Source organism: Rhopilema esculentum, chromosome 7, assembly GCF_057945365.1.
Source record: "Rhopilema esculentum isolate cy_ngs chromosome 7, ASM5794536v1, whole genome shotgun sequence".
Classification (NCBI taxonomy): Eukaryota; Metazoa; Cnidaria; class Scyphozoa; order Rhizostomeae; family Rhizostomatidae; genus Rhopilema; species Rhopilema esculentum.
Window position 1 is genome coordinate 11,554,031 of NC_142821.1, and position 20,970 is coordinate 11,575,000.

The 20,970-nt window shown below is 37.3% G+C and overlaps 2 protein-coding genes across 3 annotated transcripts in view; both read right to left on the bottom strand.

The window, feature by feature from the left end:
* Positions 1-20,970, bottom strand: part of LOC135691465 (uncharacterized) — a 43,314-nt gene that overhangs the window by 15,245 nt on the left and 7,099 nt on the right. The window contains exons 2-5 of one of the 2 annotated variants that reach the window (XM_089109397.1): positions 16,426-16,623; positions 15,066-15,253; positions 10,792-10,977; positions 7,865-9,886 (exon numbers count right to left, since the gene is read on the bottom strand). The exons of the other annotated variant lie outside the window; for it this stretch is intronic. Coding sequence (XP_088965523.1) covers positions 9,363-9,886; positions 10,792-10,977; positions 15,066-15,253; positions 16,426-16,623 — 1,096 coding nt within the window. The 3' untranslated portion in view covers positions 7,865-9,362. Of the gene's footprint in view, positions 1-7,864; positions 9,887-10,791; positions 10,978-15,065; positions 15,254-16,425; positions 16,624-20,970 lie in introns of those variants that run through there. 2 annotated transcript variants of the gene reach the window in all.
* The window catches only part of LOC135683321 (uncharacterized), a 61,962-nt gene continuing 47,341 nt past the window's right edge, over positions 6,350-20,970 (bottom strand). The window contains exon 4 of the transcript XR_016143887.1: positions 6,350-6,498. The gene's annotated coding sequence lies outside the window, so the exon portion shown is untranslated. The remainder of the gene's footprint in view (positions 6,499-20,970) is intronic.

Sequence of the window (20,970 nt, forward strand, 5' to 3'; positions counted from 1 at the left end):
ATGACGATATCAAGCCGTGAACGCACAATATGCAGCTTGAGGATAAAATCTCGCGATCTTGGACAATGTGGACAATTGACATGTTAAAATATTATAAATTATCATTCTATAAACTGAACAGAACTTTCATATATTTCAATAGCAACAGGTTAAATCCGAGAATACGCGTAATAGAATCTAGAAGTCAACAAAGCATGTTCTCAGCGTGAAGCGTCCGGAAGTTCAAGCAAAAGCAGTTCGAAATGTCAATCACTTAATAATATAACATGAGTCATAATAATAATCATATATTTTCGACACTCCCACTTGACGAATGTTATACTGTATTGAAGTGGGTAATAGTTAAGCTAATCAAGCAATTTCACTCCTATCTGCGAACGAAGTTCTTCGAATCTTGGTTTTGGTAATCCTTTAGTCATTATGTCAGCAATAATTTTTTCAGTCGGACAATAAACAAGGTCCATCTTTTTCTTTTCTATGACTTCCCTGACATAATGAAACTTTATGTCGATATGTTTCGTGCGAGGATGACTTTTCGGATTTCGTGAAAGAGCTATTGTCCCTTGATTATCTTCGTGTACTTTCGTTGGTTCTGCTTGCACTAAGTTCACGCTTGCAAGTAACCTTCGTAACCAAACAACTTCTTGTGCTGCATGGCACAAAGCAACATATTCTGCTTCAGCTGTTGATAAGGCGACTATCGATTGTCTTTTTGATTTCCATGAGATTGTAGCGCCTCCTAACTTGAAGATGTATCCCGATGTTGATTTTCTTGTGGATATATCACCGGCCCAATCAGTGTCTGAATATCCGTAAAGGCTAAAACTTTCTTTCTTTGAACAATCGAAGTATAGTCCGTAGTCCGTAGTCAGTACTCTCTTTATTCCCTGCCAATGTTGCGGTCCAGGCTTAGTCATAAATTGACTCAAGACTCCCACTGCAACTGATAAATCTGGTCGCGTAGCTATCGAAGCATAAGTAAGCGATCCGCGATCCAATTATTGCTTGATACTCTCTGGTGTTTACAGGCTTTTCATCATCTACCAATTTTTCATAACGTGCAGTGCTTTCCATTGGAGTTGATACGGGCTTGCAGTCTTGCATTCCGAATCTCCTCAGCACGTTTTCAAGATACGTTTTTTGGCTTATCATTAGAACTTTAGCGTTTCTGTCCCTCTTTATAGACATACCAAGACAGTGATGGATCTCTCCAAGATCTTCCATCTCAAACCTCTCTTTTAAATTGGTCTTTTCAGCAGTTAACATTGCAATGTCATTCAAAGCTAAGATAGTATCGTCCACGTATACCGCAATTATAATCAAGCAGTTCTTTCCGTCTTTACATTCTGTTTTACAATAAACGCAAGGATCAGCAGTACTCTGGACATATCCAGATTCTTTAAAGTATTGGTCTATTGCAATGTTCCAACACCTAGCAGATTGTTTAATCCATAAATGCTCTTGTTAATCTTGCAAACCTTGTGTGGTTGTTTGGCATCTACATAACCCTCAGGCTGTTTCATATATATCTCATTGTCCAGCTTGTCATTAAGGAATGCCGTCTTTACATCCATTTGATGTACCTCCATATCAAATTGGTTTGCAATTCCCAGCACAGATCGAATGGAATTATATTTTGCCACAGGTGCAAATATTTCATCATAATCCTCGCCAGCTTCTTGTGAGTAACCTTGCGCAACTAAACGAACTTTGTAGCGATTGATGCTCCCATCTGCGTTCCTTTTTACTTTAAACAGCCATTTGCAGCCAACTAAATTCTTTCCATCAGGAAAATCTACAAGGTTCCAGGTATTGTTCTTCATTAAGGACTTGTATTCAGCATCAGCTGCATCTTGCCACTTCTGAGCATCTTTTCCGTTCAGTGCTTCATTCATATTCTTTGGTTCATCAGTGTCAGATACAGCAAGTGTTGCATAGTTCCACCATTCACCCGTTATACTTCCTAACCTTTTAGGAGCAAATCCGTTTCTTCGAGGTCTTTGATGCAGTTCTTCTGGTACAGCTTTTCTTCTTCTTGATTCTCTGCAAGTTCTTCATTATTTTCATTCTTGTTGGCATCTTGTACGGCCTTGAAATGCAAAGCATCAGACGATAAATCTTTCTTGTCAGTAGTTAACAGTTCTGTTAATCCCTTTTCATTGTCAAACAGTTTGTGTTCAAAGGAATTCTCCAGAAATATGACATCACGACTTCTTATCATCTGCTTTGTTTCAGGATTGTACAACTTGTATCCTTTACAGCCAAAAGGGTAACCAACAAAGATACAATGCATAGACTTTTTCCAGTTTCCTTCTTTTTTGGTCTGGCACATGGACGAAAGAATTACAGCCAAATACTTTAAAATGGCTTACATCAGGTTTCTCATCATACCAGCACTCATGTGGTGTTTTCTCTTTCAAACATGATGTTGGGCTTCTGTTTCTGATGTAATTTGCTGTAGACACAGCCTCTGCCCAAAAACTCAATGGAAGATTACCATGATGTAGCATTGACCTTACACTGTCTATGATTGTTCGGTTCATACGTTCAGCAACGCCATTCAGCGGTGGTGTGTAGGGAACCGTGACTTCGTGCAGTATTCACGATTTTTGCAATATTCAGCAAAATCTTCTGAAACGAATTCGCCTTCATTATCTGATCTAAGCTTCTTTACTTGTTTTCCAATCAGTCTTTCAGATGACTCAACAAATTCTTTAAATTTATCCAGTACTTCACTCTTCTTCTTTAGCATGTAGACAGTAGTGTAGTGAGTACAGTCATCTATGAAGGTGACAAAATACCTTGAACCTCCCACTGAAGTGACATTCATGGGACCACACACATCACTGTGTATGAGTTCTAAAGGCTGAGTATTCTTCTGTGAACAGTTCTTTGAAAATGGTTGGCGACTTTGTTTCCCATACGCACAGCCTTCACATTTTCTATCAGTTTGCTCATTTGGTTTCCAGCTCAGCCCATCTACCATAGATTTGTTGTGCAGCAGCTTCAGGTTGTCATAACAAAGGTGTCCATAGCGATAATGCCATAGTGCATTGTCATCATTTTCAACAGTTGATCCAAAACAGCATGATTGTTCAGGATCTACATTCAATTTATACAGTTTTCCATGCTTGTGGCCAATACTGTATACATTGCCATTGATGATTATCTTGCAATGTTGACCTTTAAACTGAATTTTTGCATCTTTGTCAGTGATAGAAGGCAAAGATAGCAAGTTTTTCTGTATTTTTGGTACGTAAAGTACATCTTTCAGGGTTGCATTCAGAGTTGCATTCTTTGCCATCATACAAAACAGGCTGCAATTCCCCTTTTCCATAAGCAAAAATTACAGTATCATCAGCAAGCTTCACTTCTATTGGTTTCTTGAATGGGGTATATCCATACATCCCCTTTTTAACAGGGGTCATGTGCTGTGATGCCCCCGAATCTATCCACCGGTCATCTTTATCTGATGGAGTATTACTCACAGCTAACGCAATCTCAGTTGCTGTTTCTTCATTTACCTTGCCATTTTCTTGTTTTGTTTCTGCCATACTTGCTGTTACGTTCTTGGGGTTATTTTTTGCATCAGCTTTCTTTTTAAAGCATTTCCTGGCAAAATATCCGGGCTTTTTGCAATAATGGCATTGAAATTTCGTGCAATTACTCATTTTCTTGTATTCTGTTAACTTCTTTGTAAATAATGCATCTTGGCACGCCTCAGCTTTTGGAGTACTCACTGTCCCTTCACTTCCGCCCTGCATTTTATCATGTTCGTGAATAAGCGATTTCAAAGTTTTTGCCGCCATCATGAATTGGCAAAAATGGCGGACACGCAGCAAACGAGCAAACTACCGCAAAATTTCCAGTCAATTTTGTAGCTAGAATTGCTGATAAAATTAGGAAGAAATCAACTAAATTAGAATTTGAATGTTCCTTTTTTACAATTAGCAACTCACAAACAGCGTTCCTTATTGTTTTCCTTTTGATTTCACTGCTGACTTTGACCAGGCTGAAATCAGTCCCTTTTGACCTCTCGTACAAAAACTTCCGCTTTTCGATTCAAACCTTAGGGAAACTCGTTATTTCTAGCCTGTTTACAACCATCTTAAGTTGGACTCTCTTCAGAAATTCATTTGACGTCAATAATACCTGTAAAAGACATCAAAACATCGTGACCACTTCTATGATCGATAATTCCTTTTGAATGGACTACTTTGATGGCTACATGTTTCGGATTATTGGTAAAGCCCGATCGTCGTTCCACTTAGCAGTTTTAGAATCTATCTACATAAGCACGAAAAAACCGCTACTGTGTAGACAAAAGGAGTTCGTTTTCACCTTAGGACTCCACTGGTAACATTCTAATAGGCAAGCGGCACTGATTGGTCAACCTTTACAGTCATGTGCTCGTGTTTATGATTGGCCCATTTCGATCCACAACTGGGTATATATATTTCTTAGCGTAGAGTTTTCGATCTATGTTCTGACGTTTTAAACTCTGAAGAGTGTCAGACGAAAAGCTTTAGTTTACTAAATGTTTGCTTTTTTCAAAGCCATTCACAAGTTTTGAACCACCAAAAGATTGTTATTCTAAATATTTGCAAGACCTTTCCTATTACATGTCAACATTATAATAGACGAAATTATGCGATACATTGATAAAAGAAAGCTTGGAAATATTTCCTAGGATTTCCCTTCAGTCAAAATCCATTTTAGATACAGTTCCTGGCCATCCCGTAGATACCATGTCTCTAAAAATGATGCATGGCCTTTCCTAACAACTTTCAAAACCTCGATTTTTCGGCCCCTCCACTTTCAAATACGTTTCGCCGGCCCTGATTCTGTTTAGAGAAACTGAGACGATGGCACTAGCAAGGAGGCCAGTTCAAGTTTTATGGCGAGGAAATGTGGATGTGGATTTTCTGCTTGCTTGGGCGATACCAATGTTATCATTGTTGATAGCAAAACCAGGGGCTTCTCTTCATACGCTTTTTTAGGGGGGGGGGGGGTTCTGCATATTTACTCTCCAGAAAAGAATTGCCCTGGCAAAAGTTAGAAATGTTGGGAAATGGCCTTCAGTTACTGTAACTCTAAAATTATTCTCAGGATTTACCCGCTTAGGCCCTTGCTTAGTGTGTCTACAGGTTCACCGATGTGTTTGCCTAACCTTGGGGAGACGAGCTAGGAAAATTTTTGAATGAGCGAGGCTACCCTCCATCCTGGAGTCAAAGAGCATGTGCTCATCTTTTACAACACACTTTCGATATACTCACTAGCATTCCACTGATTTCGTTATACTAGATGTAAAATCACTGTGAACAAACGTTTCTAAAGATGAGGGTATCAAAGTTCCCCTCAATTCCATTAAAAACATTGTGGGGAGAGTACCCCGCTGCATCTAAATAACAACAGATAGTGATAATTATTCTAAAACATAATTGCACTGCCTTTTGCCTTTACACGCTATTGCCCTTATTAAGACCTTAGATATGGTCAAAAGTTTAGAACAAATTTAGAACAAGCTGAGGCTGAGCTACTGTAAAATGTAAATTTGAACAATGTTTTATGCAGAAAACGAAGAGAAGGATGTATTACTCACTTTGAAGAAAAACCAGCCTGAACTTATTTACTGGTTGTCATAAAAGGGGGTAATGGTAAATTTTATTAACCTCTATTAATGCATCGCGATGGGGAGACCCTTGCCTAAAATTATGCCAACATATTCATGACAATTGAACAACTTATCATGAGCAATGCCCCCATGAAGCGTAGTCCAATACTTTGGAAAAGATTTATTGATGACATAATTTTCATCTGGTAACACGAGATTGAAAACCTACAGGAATTTATACCAAACCTATCAATTCTGCCCAGTGAGAAGGTCCTACTTTCGTGGTTGGGGTATCCCCATCAAGTGACGCCCCTGAGAAAAACTTGTCTCGGTTTTACTGCATAAATTTTATTTGTAACAAGATACAGTGCAAGGTTCGTGAGAAATTAAAATGGTAAACAACAAAGACTGGCTGTATGAGGGACTTCGATTTTGGTCGTGTATAAGTAACATTTTCTTGGACTTGGACAAGGACGATGCAAGCATAATTGAATTTGCAGTGGAGTGATTGAAACTTTAGAGTTTGAAAATAGACCAATTTGTTAATATCGAGCTGGTAGTACGAAATTGTACTCTTTTACTTGATAGTTTTCTCCATCAGCAATTCTATGGATTATATATGACTCCGAGATTTTACTTCCTTTATTTCCAATCAAGGAGAATTGTAAACTGCTGGAAAATTGAAAAATTGTTCTGCAGAATATTTCAATGTGCCTGTACAGATTTTCTTCTGTTGTTTATTGAAGATATTTTAGTAACGTATCTAGCTTTGTCAGATTTAGAAAGCCAAAATCCAAAATTGTCTTTTAAGACAATTTCAACTACCACAATCATATATTAAAACCCTTGGCCCTTTTTTATCGACAAAATCAGTTATCACCAACCTGGACTTTTGCAATGTAACATAAATTATCTGAAAAAATAGAAGCCTCTTAAGCTACACCCAAACGGACGTATTTCAGCATGAAAAATTTTGTAGTAATAGTAAACTAACCTGCCTGCTTTTTATAAGAGTTTGCTTCTCAAAAGATAGTCTTTATTTCACAATATCAGTTTAAAATTTGCGTTTTGCTAGATTAAAGGAAAACTTCATCTGCATAAAAGAATTTTTGTTCATGGGCTTAATCTATTGAATTAGGGCGTGGCAGAACAAACTATCTTTTGCTAGCAAATTACTTGTACAATTATCAATGCATTAATATTACACTGTGTATTCAAAGTCTACATTAATATTATTGATGACGAATTTCCGCCTGTTATCTGTCTGCAAAGAACCTACTCCTTTGGCATTTTCTTAGTTTCCTGCATCATAACTTTTAATTTACCACTAGGGAGAACATTGAGTATATTCTGTCAATGTTTTTGAATTTCCTACCTGTTCTCATTGCATACTTCTGGGGCATTGATGGTATCTCCCATTTTTTCAAATGTGGCAGGCTGCTTAATTTGAACTGCTCGGCAGTCGCTGTATTAAGAAATGATGTCATTATATAATTTTTCTTCTACCCAAATCTGCAAACAATTTATATTTGCTTTCAATCTACAAAGGTGGTCTTCAGTTATTACACTTTTTTATGGTGATTAAATTAATGATGTTAACAACATTGATGTTAGCTCATGATGAAATTAAGAGCAATTTTTCTCGCGAAGTGCCAATAGAATTGAAATAATCAAGCTCGTTGGCTTTAAGTTTCCATAGATCTCACAGAATGAGTAATAACGTATCCAATATTGTTGAAACATATGCTACAAAATGAAAACTTTAATAAACTTTAACATCTTCACGTTAAATACAAAAATTTCGGTGGAAAAATATCGGTAATATGCTCATAACTTGTCAAAAATTTGGTGTAAAGTTGAAAACTTTTGGTAGAATAAAATTTTTGTTGAGAAAAAAAGAAAAAATCTTTGTGATTATTTTCTAAATTCGAATATTTCAATCTTAACCCAATAAATGGAACTGAAAGAGTAGGCAATAATATAACAAATCGTTTTTTAGGAGAGCTATTTTTTGATATGTTGCAAGTCACGAAGGATAATCATTTGGAAGCGTTTAGTTTTCAAAATTTTTCCTATCGCCATTGGAAACAAGTGGTTAAGAAATTCTGATCAATTCTGAAATTCTTGATGTAAAGTAACCTCAAACAGTTGTAGTAACAAAAAAATACTTTTATATCTTCTCGGTTTTTCCTTGCGTTTTGATAGATCACAAAAATAGATCCAAGAATCAGACCAACGAAACCAAATGAAACAAGTTAAATCAATTAATTAGTTTAAAATAACGTGATACATTGCTTTAAAGTAACAAGATCATTAAAAATAATACATAATTCAATAAAAATAACATGAAGCTAAATACTTAATCAATCATTTATAAATCAAGAAGTTATCGTAATATTAACAATAAAATATAATTGTCAAGATACGCAAAACAATGCAGACCGACAAATCATCACGAACAGCGAACGAAAGTAAAATGGCGGCGATAGCGACCATGCGGTACGGCAACAGCACAACAATTTGAATCGAGCGGGCAAAGCGCTAACACCTGTTGATAACAATACACACCCTGACAACGGGCCGGTTGTCACAACACTATATTGTTATTAATATAATTAATGACCATTTGAACTGGCTGAGGTGCATGGTTCCAGCAACATTATGTTGGATTAACATTGAGATTAATATAATATGTTGTTATGGATCAAAACTGGAGTCAGTATTCGTAGGAATATATTTTAAAAGAATATTAAGACTCAAATATTCTAAAATTTAAGAAGGCATCAGGATTAAAAGTCAGGCCCACAATATTCGCCAAAAGTATGATTCTTTGTTTAACAAAAGTTTCTCTCAATAATTTCAAATTTTATCTAGTTCTTTAAACCTGTAGTTTCCAACAGGTCTGATTTTCATAAGTAATTGTGCAACTAAATGCGAGCTTTAGGCCACAATTCAAAATTCTGCCAAATGTATCTTTTTTTTCTAATTCTATGGTGTTCCTCGTCTAAATGCCGTAATTTTTTTAGAATATCCATCCTCAGAATATTGAATAAGAATATTTATTTCTTCTCAAGCTTGTTGTAAGGATACATGAAATTTCAGTAAAGCACAGCTTGTCTCTTGAAAATGGTCTACATAAGAAATTATAGAAAGCAATAATCATTTTAGAAAACCGGGTGTGACCAAGAAATGGGTGTGGTCTAAAGGGTGTGGTCAACCCTCTATCTCATTTCGGCGGTAGTCAGATTTTTGGCTGGATCCGCCACTGGGAGTGGGTGGCAAATAATCTCGGTACGAATATCACCCGGTAACTTGAGATTGCTCAAATTCGAAAAGTTTGATAACCGGGCTTTTTCCCTTATAATCATCTTCTGTCAATCAAGTGCTTATTTCATCAACATTCGGCAAAAAATTAAGAAGGTGAATAACCTTGCAGGTTGCTTAGGCATTCACCACACATTAAATCTATATAGTTCTGACAATGCAGCTATAATGCAACAAATATATTGCAAATTGAATCTAGCACTACATAAAGTTATAAGATGAAAACCTGAACTATACTTAGAAATTAAAGAAAAATGGCTTGTCAGCAATACGGCTGCAAGATTTTGAAATCTTAGAATAACGACACGAATCAGTTGAAATTAAAGTACTTTGCAAATCTTTATTGTTTTTGCATTCCATCAGGATATTGTGCAGTTGGATAAGGACCACTGGTCGAGTATGGCGGTGGCGCCGCCATATAGCCTTAACCATCTGGCGATGGCATATATCCTGGGGCACCCTGTGGTGGTGGCATATATCCTGGGGCATCCTGTGGTGGTGGCATATATCCTGGGGCACCCTGTGGTGGTGGCATATATCCAGGGGCACCCTGCGGTGGGTAGATATAGCCAGGGGCACCCTGCGGTGGCATATATGCAGGTGCACCCTGCGGTGGTGGCATGTAACCTGCAGTAGTTGTAGGTGCTAGAGTAGTTGCTTGGGATGTTGCTACATTGTTAGAGACATTGGCAATTACAATGGGGGCGGCTTGTGCGGTCTGTCCTGGCTGTGATACAATGACGGCTCCTCGATTGGCCCTGCAAGATGCTCTGCAACATCCATAGATAAATCCTATTATGATCGCAACAAAAACGATACTCCCAATTGATGCGCCAATAGCAGTGCCTGAACCTGAACTTTTTGAACTTGACCAACGCGACCAATTCGACCAACTTGCGGAACCTGACCAACTTGACCAATTTGACCAACTTGACCGAATTGAGTATCCTGAATGAAATTGTGCACACAACATGTAAGTTATCAATGGTTTAAGAGAGGAAATTCAGAATTTTCACCTGTTGCGTTATGTCCATTTGAACAGAGCTTTTATACATTCTCGAAATAGCTCATTTGCCTCGCAGTTGGAAAGATTAAAAATGAAAACGACTCAAAAGATTGCTTGCAGCAATACAACCTGCGATTGCCAGCGTCTTCAATGCTAAAATGATTCTATGACATTCATTGTCAGATTATTTGCATTTATCGCGTTGTTGTGATGATTCTATCTAGTTTCACAGAGCAAAATACCCTTAAATGGTTTACATAAGATGAAGGCAGCATGATAGCTGTATTTGGAGTTTTTTACCAACCTAAGGGCGTCACATTAAATCTATTGAGAACTTTACAATAAAACGCCAAGATTACTTTTGCATTTTGATGTAACCCTAGAGGGCTTAAACGAGGATACAACAAAGAAATACGCCATTACAGTCCATGACATTCAGCAGCGAATGAAGATAGCTAAAAGAATTGAGGAATTTATGAAGAGATTGCCAATAACAATGAAAATGTCAAAATGTTTGACTAAAACGTCCTTTTGTGCTTTATTTATCTTTGATTTGACAGTTTAGAAAAGGTTATTAAAGAGAAATTTGTATCACCACCTGTAGATGATTAAGGCAACGCTCCTAGAATAAGACCCACCTCGAATGAGTCGTTATCAAAAATTGCCTAACCTAATAAGCCCCAAGGGGGGCAATTCGAGGGCTCCTGGTAAATAGGTTTGGACCAATGAAGGAAAAAGGGAAGGGGATATAATCCGTAGAAATAGCAATAACTGACTTCAAACTCTGTGACTTCGATTAGTTTATGTTTACTAGCAGTAAGCATTTGAAATTCAATGAAACACTCACCATATTCGACGTAGCCAACCACAAAACCTCTTCCAACTGTCGTGGCGGTTGGTTTATTAAAGAACAAATACACGTAGTTGTAATCAGTGGTATACGATCGAGGAGACTGAGTTCCACACAGTCTGGAACTCACTGCCGTCGTTAAGAGTGTGATGGAGCTTTTTTCGAAATGACCACTGTTTGAGCCTAAATTAAAAGAAATTCGAATTTGAAAGCAGCAGTAAACATGTCAGTTGTAGCCGCATTTGTTAAAATACGCAGAAGTAGCGCTAAGAGGGGGAGGGGGGCTACAGTCCCTCTGTGAGAGTTGGTTAGCCTCCCCCCCTAGTCAGGAGGTAATCAAACAAACTTTTAAAATTTTTTGGAGCAAGATTTTGCTGTGCTAAGGCTCCAGTTTCAGCCTGGCGCTCCTCACTTCTTTTCGCATAAATTCAGCCTAATGTGTTTCTTAGTTGCTTTCTTATTTTTAATTCAATTTTCTGTGCATACTAGCGTCCGGGCATACATGTGCTTGATAAAGTAATTAATGCTATTTGCTTATCGCTTTTTTGTTTTTCTGTTGCTATTCTTTCGTGTTACACATTTTTCTGGTAATATATTTCTTGGTTTTTATTGAATTTCAGCCTGCCTATTTTGTATGTTGTTCTCATCGTTCGCGTAAATCTCAGCCTGATGTGTCTTATCAGGGTTGTTCTTTTCAAAAGTGTGCAAGGTTAAGGTAGCTTTCTCTTTCTAAGGTGTCGACGGAAAACTGAAAATGGTGCAAGCCTTTAAAATTGCTTACAGAACCACTTTCCATGTTGTTGTTGAAAATCAAGACCAAGGCAGCTCTTTCCCAGAGAAATCTTTCCAAGGCAGTACCAATCTTCCAAAATTTGAGACTTTTGATAGAAGTCTTTCTGTGCGACTCCGTGTGAAGCACTCTTAGAGCTTGACGTAATGTCTAAAATGCGATTGTTATGACGTAACGCATGACGTAAATTACATCATGCCGTTTTCTTGGAGTACAACCAACCATATTTATGAAACGTTTAGCCCATTATTGCCCTGATTGAATCTGCTTACGTTGGTTATGGTTGGTTGTACTCCAAGAAAACGGCATCATGTCATTTTATTGAAAAACAGGTCACTTACAAAGTATGTACGTCGTATATTTTAAACTTTCATCGCTTATCTCTGGTTAACGACCAAATTTTTAAAATGGGGGCGACAAAGTTTAAGATATACTCCTTTGCTATGCATAATTGTATGAAGCACTTCAATAATGACCATTTTCGCGTTCAGCGTTAACTTTTGTGGCGCCGGTTTTTCCCCACAGCTTTGGATAGGAGGTGCGAGCGTTACTGTTGCGGCTGATTCGATGCTATTTTCTCTTCAGATTTCTATTGTCTTTGACGCTATACCATCGGCTGGTTCAAATTGTAAACAAACAGTCTGATTGGCTCAAAAACATTGTTCATCCTTGTTGGCCAATCCAAACTTCTCAAGTAATCCTGAAAACTCTTCTACTTATTCACCCGGTGGAGTGGCACGATAATTCGAGCAAAGAGGGAGGAACAATTACAGAGCTTCATTCGATCGCCGTAGCGAAAATAAAGAAACGTTCGCAGGTTTAACTACAAGTAACAGAATGCACTGGATGCTCACTGACGTACAGCCAAATAAGGGAAATGGTCTGTTGAAGTATAATGCGAATGTTGATGATATTTAAAGAGGGAACGTTCCAGGGGCGGATTGGCTAATTTTTTTGGCCCGGGCAAATTTTGATCAAACCGACCCACAATAATGTTAGTCTGTAAGGGAAACAAGTTTTTAAATTAAGTAATTTTGTGCATGGACGAATTCTGGTTAACAGAATATGTTAAATGTGTCATTTGCTGACTAAATAGTAAATAAACAAAAATTTTACCTCATTGGTTTGACTCTGTTTCTAAATACAGGAACTTATATGTTGATAATGTGACCGTTCTGGATGTCATCTAACAGGTGTTTTTCTAAAAACATTAACATGAAGGACTCCAGGTTTGGCTGCGAAAAATTACTTTGTAATCTGTTCTTTATATATTCAAAGTGGAAAAGCTTCTATCGTGATATTTCTGTGCACCACCTTTGCAGACCTGTCAATCCTCCCGGTTCAGCCGGGAGACTCCCGTTTTTGACTGCTTTCTCCCGGTCTCCCGGTTTTTAAAATTTTTCTCCCGATTTCAAAGATGTTTAGCAGAACGCCTAGGAAGATTCTTCACCGAATGTTCCATTGAACTGCGCATCTTACCCTTCAAAGATTGTGTATGCTTTCTTTTTACAGATGCATAATTAAGATATCATGGCCACATTGACTTCCACATGAGAACAGTTTTTTGTTATTATGAAGATACTTCCACAAGTTACTATAAAGATACTTCTCATGATCAGTTTTGTCATAAACTGTTTGCCGAGCACAAAATTTTGTCAGGTATATTTATTCCCTTAACGAATTACTGTGATCTCCCTGTTTTTCTTTAGAAAAAATCCAAAATCTTCAGGTTTTGAAAATTTAAGGTTGACAGGTATGCCTTTGGTCGAAGTCTTCTTGCTCTTCCCTTGTTGTACGTATGCCCTCTTCATTGCTTCACATCACAGAGCAAATCGCCTAGTGAACTCTAATTTTTGGACTTTTGATTTATTACATTTAGCAATAGCTTGTGCTTAGGCAAAAACATGACCAGCATCAAGCAAAAGCTAAGTAAAAAGACATCAGGGCAGGTTAAAATCTTATGTATCGCATTGAAACAGGGGTGTTACAGTATAATATGTCGCCAGAAAGGAAATACCGTCAAGAGAAATTATAACAAGATGTCAATAATATGTTTCCTGAAGAAGTGTGTTCGGGCTGCGGTGACAATTATGAATTCATAATTTTGATTGTTTTGGAGTACTCGCGTGTATTTGTTCCCACAAAGACCCCGTTCACACTGTCCCGGGACAATTTTGTACCGTTACGGTTCGCAAGTGTTTACACTGTCGCGGTTCCAAATTGTTCAGTTTAGCCGTTCCGTTTACACTGTACCGGTACGACCTTAATTTAATGGTAGAACATTGTTTAGAAGAAGCTGTATTTAGTCAACCAAGGCTTTTATTTTGCCGCTGAAGTCAACAATCGAATTTTTATTGTGAGTTAAAATGGAGCGGAAGGCCGATTAAAACTTTACTTGGACGAAAGACAAGGTGGCTTTAATTTTCAGTGTTATTTTAGACTACAAAACTGCAAAGTCCAATCAAGGCTTGGACTGGGAAACACTACAAGCCTTTTCTGTGGTCGTCTTTTCTTCAGAATTTCCTTTTCTTCAGAATTTGAGAACGTAGTTACGCCACAATCAAAGCCTCGATTACCTGAAACAGCCATACAAAAGGCCTCTTTGTGAATCCGTGACAAAATCGTCTCGGATAGGTGTTTACACTGTCCCGTTCAAAAACGGAACCGTGACGGTACAAAATTCGTTCGCTTTCAAAGCAGGGTCAAAACTGTTCCGGATAGCAGAGCAAAATCGTCACGGTTCCACAGTGCTAGTGTAAACGCAAGGGCGAACCGCGACAGTTTTGTCACGGTTCCAAACTTGCACGGGACAGTGTAAACGGGGTCAAAGTCTCTGAAAATTCAAGGCAAACAGATCAACACGCGGGTATACTTTTTTGCCTCGCATTCACTTCTTAAGCTAATTTATTTTTTTTGCAATTTTATCAGCTGCGCCCTTAAACCGACCGGCCCTTCGGGCAATCGCCCGAATAGCCCGACCAGCCAGTCCGCCCCTGAACTGTTCAAATCTTTATTGGGCTACTCTCTTCTTTGCCAATAGCCGGATAATACGTTGGGGAGGTTTTTTTTTACTTAGAAAGGAGATTTCTCAGCATTGCTCGTGAGAGAAAGCTTAGTTGATCTTCTTTGCTACAAAAGCCTCAAAACTCTGTTTCCTTGCCTGTGGAACCAAAGGAGGCAAGGTATGGGGGCGTCGACAAAATGACGGACTTTGTAATGAAGTATTACATTGATCTAGATAATATTCCGACAACAAAAACTATAAAGGAGGACCCAAATGAAAGGGACCCTCTACTACGTCTTTAAAACAATTTTTAAAATCTGCACTGAACGTATTTTTATGGACTATTTTACGTTTTGAATTCAAATGCGTTAATTCTGATACGAGATAGCAGGGTAATTTTTTGATAATGCCAGCTGAAAGATCCTAGGGGCAAATATGAATGCTATCATATATGGAAAGAATAGCGCGAATGCATACCTTTCACTTGGAAGTATGGCGAATATGAATAGCAGTAGGAAGGTGAAAAAATGTCCAAGTCCATGACAACAACTTTCAAGCTGTTTCTACCGACGTAATACCTCATGTAACAGTGATTTGACCCTCCGGAAAAATATCTGATTGGCCAGCCAGCGGTATAGAACACTCCTGCCCGACCAGATGTGTCGCTGAAAAACAATTTGTTGTCATTCTACAGTCTCTGTCACACACGATAATCTACAAAGAAGATACTTGATAAACTAATGTTTTATTACAATAGAAGAGTTAAAGTCGATTTGAAAACACATGCAACAGAAATTAAATGAAATAGAATACAAATGGAAACAACAATTTAGGGTTAATGATGCTGATATGTTGCAATCTTTCTCCAGTCTACTGTAAATATATCTGCTATTACAGACACTTCCCATTGGCAATCTAAATTTCCCATTGGTTGGACAACACATAAGACAAACATATCGTAACGTATCCAATCTGGAACGTAAGGCTTATTCCTGTTTTCTCAATCCTAACTCAGAGAAGTTGACTGACAGGAATGGCATCTTTAAATGGCATACAACAAAACTTAGAGGTTTATGGTGAGTTCAGTGATTTGCACCGATAGACCAATGGCCCAACTCGCTGCCCATGATGTGGAAACGTAGACTGGCTTGCTTTTGTCCATGGCATGTTACAACTTGGGTTGTGAATACTCTTCCCGAGTTCGAAAAATTGATACCTGATGCGAAATCATAATACCGTTGAATCCCGATAGGCAACCTTATAGGCACGTCTGCTCTCAAAAGCATAATAAAAGGTTTATTATGCCTATGAGAACAGATGCTTGATAACTAAATTGGGTGCGAAACTTTGAGTAACACCTTTCAACTGTCAATAACATGTACAGCTCTGCCTATTTTAGGTCGAGTGGCAATAAGAGCAAACGCTCCCCCCCCCCACCATTGAAAAAGCTCCCAGCCCACTATACTAGTTATTATATTGAGACGCCTTGAAGACGGCTTAATCGAATTACCACAGAACAAAACACATGGCAGTTGTCAATGAAAAATCAGATTTTTTTTCTTTTTTACAGATTTTGAAAAAATGATCCCCCATTCTGGAATGGCCACAATTACAAGCCCCCTGGGATGAATCTAGGATTTTTAACACATGGGAAAATCAATAATAACGCCAACCTTTGAATCTTTTATTAATCTGCCACTGCAATGCACTAAAAAAGGGTGCAGGTATAGGCTTATCATATGATTACATATGTTTAAACGATTAAATAGGTGATTTTAAGCTTAGACAATTTCTTTTGACTAAAGAATTACAGATGCAAACAACATGAAAGACTTACTAGCATGTCGAGCTTAATGATCCACCCAGTGGGTAGGAGGACTTGCTTTTCAGCTGGTACGTCAATGAAAATCCAGTTCGTGTGTTCGAGCCATCAGACTTGAATCGGATCCTTGCATATCCGTCATTTGAATACATAGTGAATGGCTTGATTGACCGCATGTTAGATGAGCAAAACTTTCCTATAGAGTTATAAGAGCTGTGCAAAGAAAAATAGTAAATTTGCTTTGCTGTAAAGAAATATTGAAAGTAATCAAAACCTTGCAATCATACCTTTTAGAGAAGAAGCAAAAAAATATAGAATTTTTTCTAAAACTTCATTGTATTGTAAAATATTGCAAATAAGTACACAAAAGACTATATACCTCTCACATTGCTTAAATAATTATATTTCTCAGTTAAAAGCATCAGGCATGCATTAATAGGTCATATTCCAAGACATTTCAATACAAAATACGCAAGTCCCTTGGTACTGTTTCTTGCTTTATGCAACAGTTAAGAGTTTTAAGGCAAAAATGCAACATCTGCAACTCTGGTAGTCTTTCATCAAATTTTGTTTCTATTTTTTGTGTGTAATATTTAAATGTGTAAAAATTTACCATAGATAAGTGTATCTAACCAATGAGCATTTCCAGGAATCAAATAACAAGAAATAAGCACTAAGATAAGAGCATAACAGAATGAATTTACCAATACTGTAACTAAAGATTCTGAAGGGTTGTTGTAAAAATCAAGTCCTAACAGTGACAGGATTTTGAAGGGTCAACCAACAACTTTATCGAGAAAATGATGGAAAATATGGTGCTTTCCCTCACTATAACTGGATACAAGCACATATATAATCTTTGGTTTGCAAATTTGAGGAACCACTGTATTCAACGCTTGAATAATGAGAATCCTAAGACACATTGCTGTTCTTCAAAATAGTTTACAAATTACTTTTAGAAATTTGCCAACATCAGCAAAATTTGCTCTTTCCCACTGAGTAACATGTTTGTCTTGATATCTTTATTCATCCTATGTTTCTGAGTGGGATTTTTGAAGGAGACCTGTAGCTCTCTCTCTCTCTCCTCTCTCTCTCTCTCTCTCTCTCTCTCTCTCTCTCTCTCTCTCTCTCTCTCTCTCTCTCTCTCTCTCTCTCTCTCTCTCTCTCTCTCTCTCTCTCTCTCTCTCTCTCTCTCTCTCTCTCTCTCTCTCTCTCTCTCTCTCTCTCTCTCTCTCTCTCTCTCTCTCTCTCTCTCTCTCTCTCTCTCTTTCTCTCTCTTACACAACTTGCTGACATTATCAATCTCAATAACAAGTAGCTTGAGACATTTTGTATAATGCACACCCATGGGTAACTAACAATCTACAACTCAGCAGTTCTCTCTCACTTGACATACTGCAGTACAGTCTGACACTTCTGCAAAACAGCAGATAATAGAAAGGTAGAGAGGATCCAAGAAAAAGCCCTAAGATTTGTTTATTTTGATAAGTCCATGTCATAATGCACAACTCCTGATGAAAGAAAACCTGCAATCTCTCCAGGATAGACAACTTCAGGACATTGTCATATTCTAGTATAAAGTTAAAAAAATTTTCCAATAAAAGACTCCTTATGAATTGAGAAACAGCAACTTCATAATTCCAAAAATTCGCACTGTAAAATAACACATTCAATAAGCATTGTTTCTAAAAGGCTGAACATTCCAAGCACAGGCTTAACACCCCAAGAACATCCTAAGAACAAGCCATTAAGTGACTGAACACCTTTCTAAACATATCAAAATCAGCATAGCGTTCGACAAATAATTTGGTCAATCAATCAAAATTAATTTTGGGGCAGGAGGGGCCTGCTAAATCTAATGCTGTTGGTGTTGTTACAACCAACAGATGTTTTGGGTGCCAAAAGTGTGCAGTTGTAGACAGGGTTTTTATGTTTTTATAATTAGACTGGCATTTCATGTTTATACTCTAATTTAACTTTAGGTACACACTTTTTTCGCTGTGCCCCCCCCCCCCCCAGTTAGCTTGTTAGCCAAAATTTAAAATTTGTTAATGTCCAAAAATATTTAGAAAATATTTTAGATTTTGATAAAGTGATTGATTGATTAATTGATCAGAATATTTCTGGTTTCTTTTATAAGGAATAACTCAATTACAATTAATTTTTTGGCAACAATTCAGGCCTTAAGTGAAGTTTCAAAAGCTGTGCAATCACGATTCTGTCCAAAGCTTAAAAATAGACTGCTAAGTTGGGGACAATAATATAAATTCTTCAATAAATTTTTGTACACGAATGGAAGAAATGGAGAATTTTTGTGCTAAGGTTACCCAACGGGTCATGGCACCACTGATTTTCCAGCAAATAGTTTGTTTACAATTCCCAAATTGTATTGCCCCTAAATTCTAAAAATCTTAAACCAAAACAATATGTTGAGAAGTTTTCTGTTTTATCCATAACAATTTTTTCCCCAGTTCTTAAATTTTATTGCTTAATCCCTATTAATTAGGGACAATATCACCAAATTCATGCGAAACAGTTTCGTGTGAAATTTCGAGCTATTAATAAATCACAATTCCTATGTGCCTCTAATTTTTGGACAATATCCCTTTTATCTAGCATTTTAAACAATCAGAAATATTATAGATGATCTGAAAATATTCAAATGACTGTCACAACTCTTAAAATGGCCATACATTTTATGATTGAATTAGGGATAAAATCCATAAGAATGATTTTTGGCATTGCTGCTTAATTTATGGACAATTTAAGGATCACTTGTGAACATTTTACCTAAATATGGCTAAAAAAGTGCCTGAATTTTAGAGGCGAAAACTGTTGTTTTCCATAATATTTGTGGACAATAATTTGTACTGTGTATAATTTTTCTGTCGATATTGTTTTTTCATATCTTATTCAAAGTGTGTCCATAGAATTTGCAAGACCGTTACAGTGGTCATGCCCTGGTCATTCAAGTTCAAAACAGATAAAACTCAGGGACAAAATTCTTAAATAGGTTTATGAATATTTTCAAAGTATTTCCTTGTACCTAAATCTTAGTTTGCTGTATATGTTTGAGTGCAGATTCCAGCCACCCCTACAACGTAACAGTTTTTGTGCAACTGCCCTTAGTTGATTGATAGAAGTTGATTTTAGAAGTGCATAATATAATAAAGCTCAGACTGACTTACTTTGATTATATAATGAGAAAGGTAAACAGTTTAAAAAAGAATCTGATTTTGGCAAGGTGTGAAGGGGTCAGGAGAGAATGTAGTCCACAGAAAAAAATTGATTGATGGATTTTGGCAATGTGTGAAGGGGTCAGGAGAGAATGTAGACCACAGAAAAAAAATTGATTGATGGATTTTGGCAATGTGTGAAGGGGTCAGGAGGGAATGTAGACCACAGAAAAAAATTGATTGATGGTGCAGTGGGAGTGACAGGCAAATGATTATATTTCCACCCAGCACCTTGTTACTGTCAGGTTTTGTAACTAGAATTTCAAAATATTTGTGATTATCTTTCCTTCAATCAAATTGATCAGCAGCTTCATCATCACCATCAAAAGCTTTGTAAAATGCCTAGACAACAAGTCCAACTTCTCTTTATCTTTTTAGCTTACCGTCCCCCCTTTTTGATGCACCAATTCCCCAATTTTAAACACCCTATCCCCAATAACTACCCCCTCGGATACGTCCCCAGGCTTTCTTCTTTGAGGGTTTATGGTCATATATTACCACATCAGCTGCAAGCTGCCAGTAACCTACGATCACTGCCAAAATTATTTGGAACACCTAACACTTTGCGTTGTGCTTTCTATTTTTCATTTGTTTTGTTGAATACTACCACTTCCGCCCCTCTTCCCCCCAAAACAATGTTGAAAGTATAGAAAAATATCAAACAATATACAAGAAAAAGCGTACTCCATAACCCCTTATCTTTCTCTATAGTAAATCAACATTGTTCCTAGGGGGAGAGGGGGAAGGCTGAATTTGCCTTTGAAAACCTACGTTAGTGTTCCAAGACTTTTGGCAGTGATTGTAGCATAGCGGACAAATCTTGATTGGTTGTTGGCGAGGTCCTCTTCTTGGGAATCCTCCAGGCAATACACCAATCACGTTGCGAGAATCAACCTCAGAAGGCCAAATTTTAGCATTTTAACCACTCCTCGTTTAAAAACCCCGGTGTAAAATTTGCTAGCATATTTTGGTTATTTTTTTCGACTAAACTACTCTTGAATCTTATATCTAAAAATCTACCGCGAACATTTGCTCAATCTTTCTCGGTTGAAGAAATATCGCTATTCAATTACAGTGCAAGTTGTACTTACCACTCTCTCGACATTATCTGCCCTCTTTATTGAAATTTCGGTTTTCTTGCCAATATAACCACAAATTATACCAATTTTTATGTACGAAGAATGAGTACACTAAGGGGGGATTTTGGTCAGCTCGATGGGCATCCATATATATATATATGTTATATATATCCATATATATATATATATATATATATATATACGAGTATATATATATATATATATGAGTATATATATATATATAT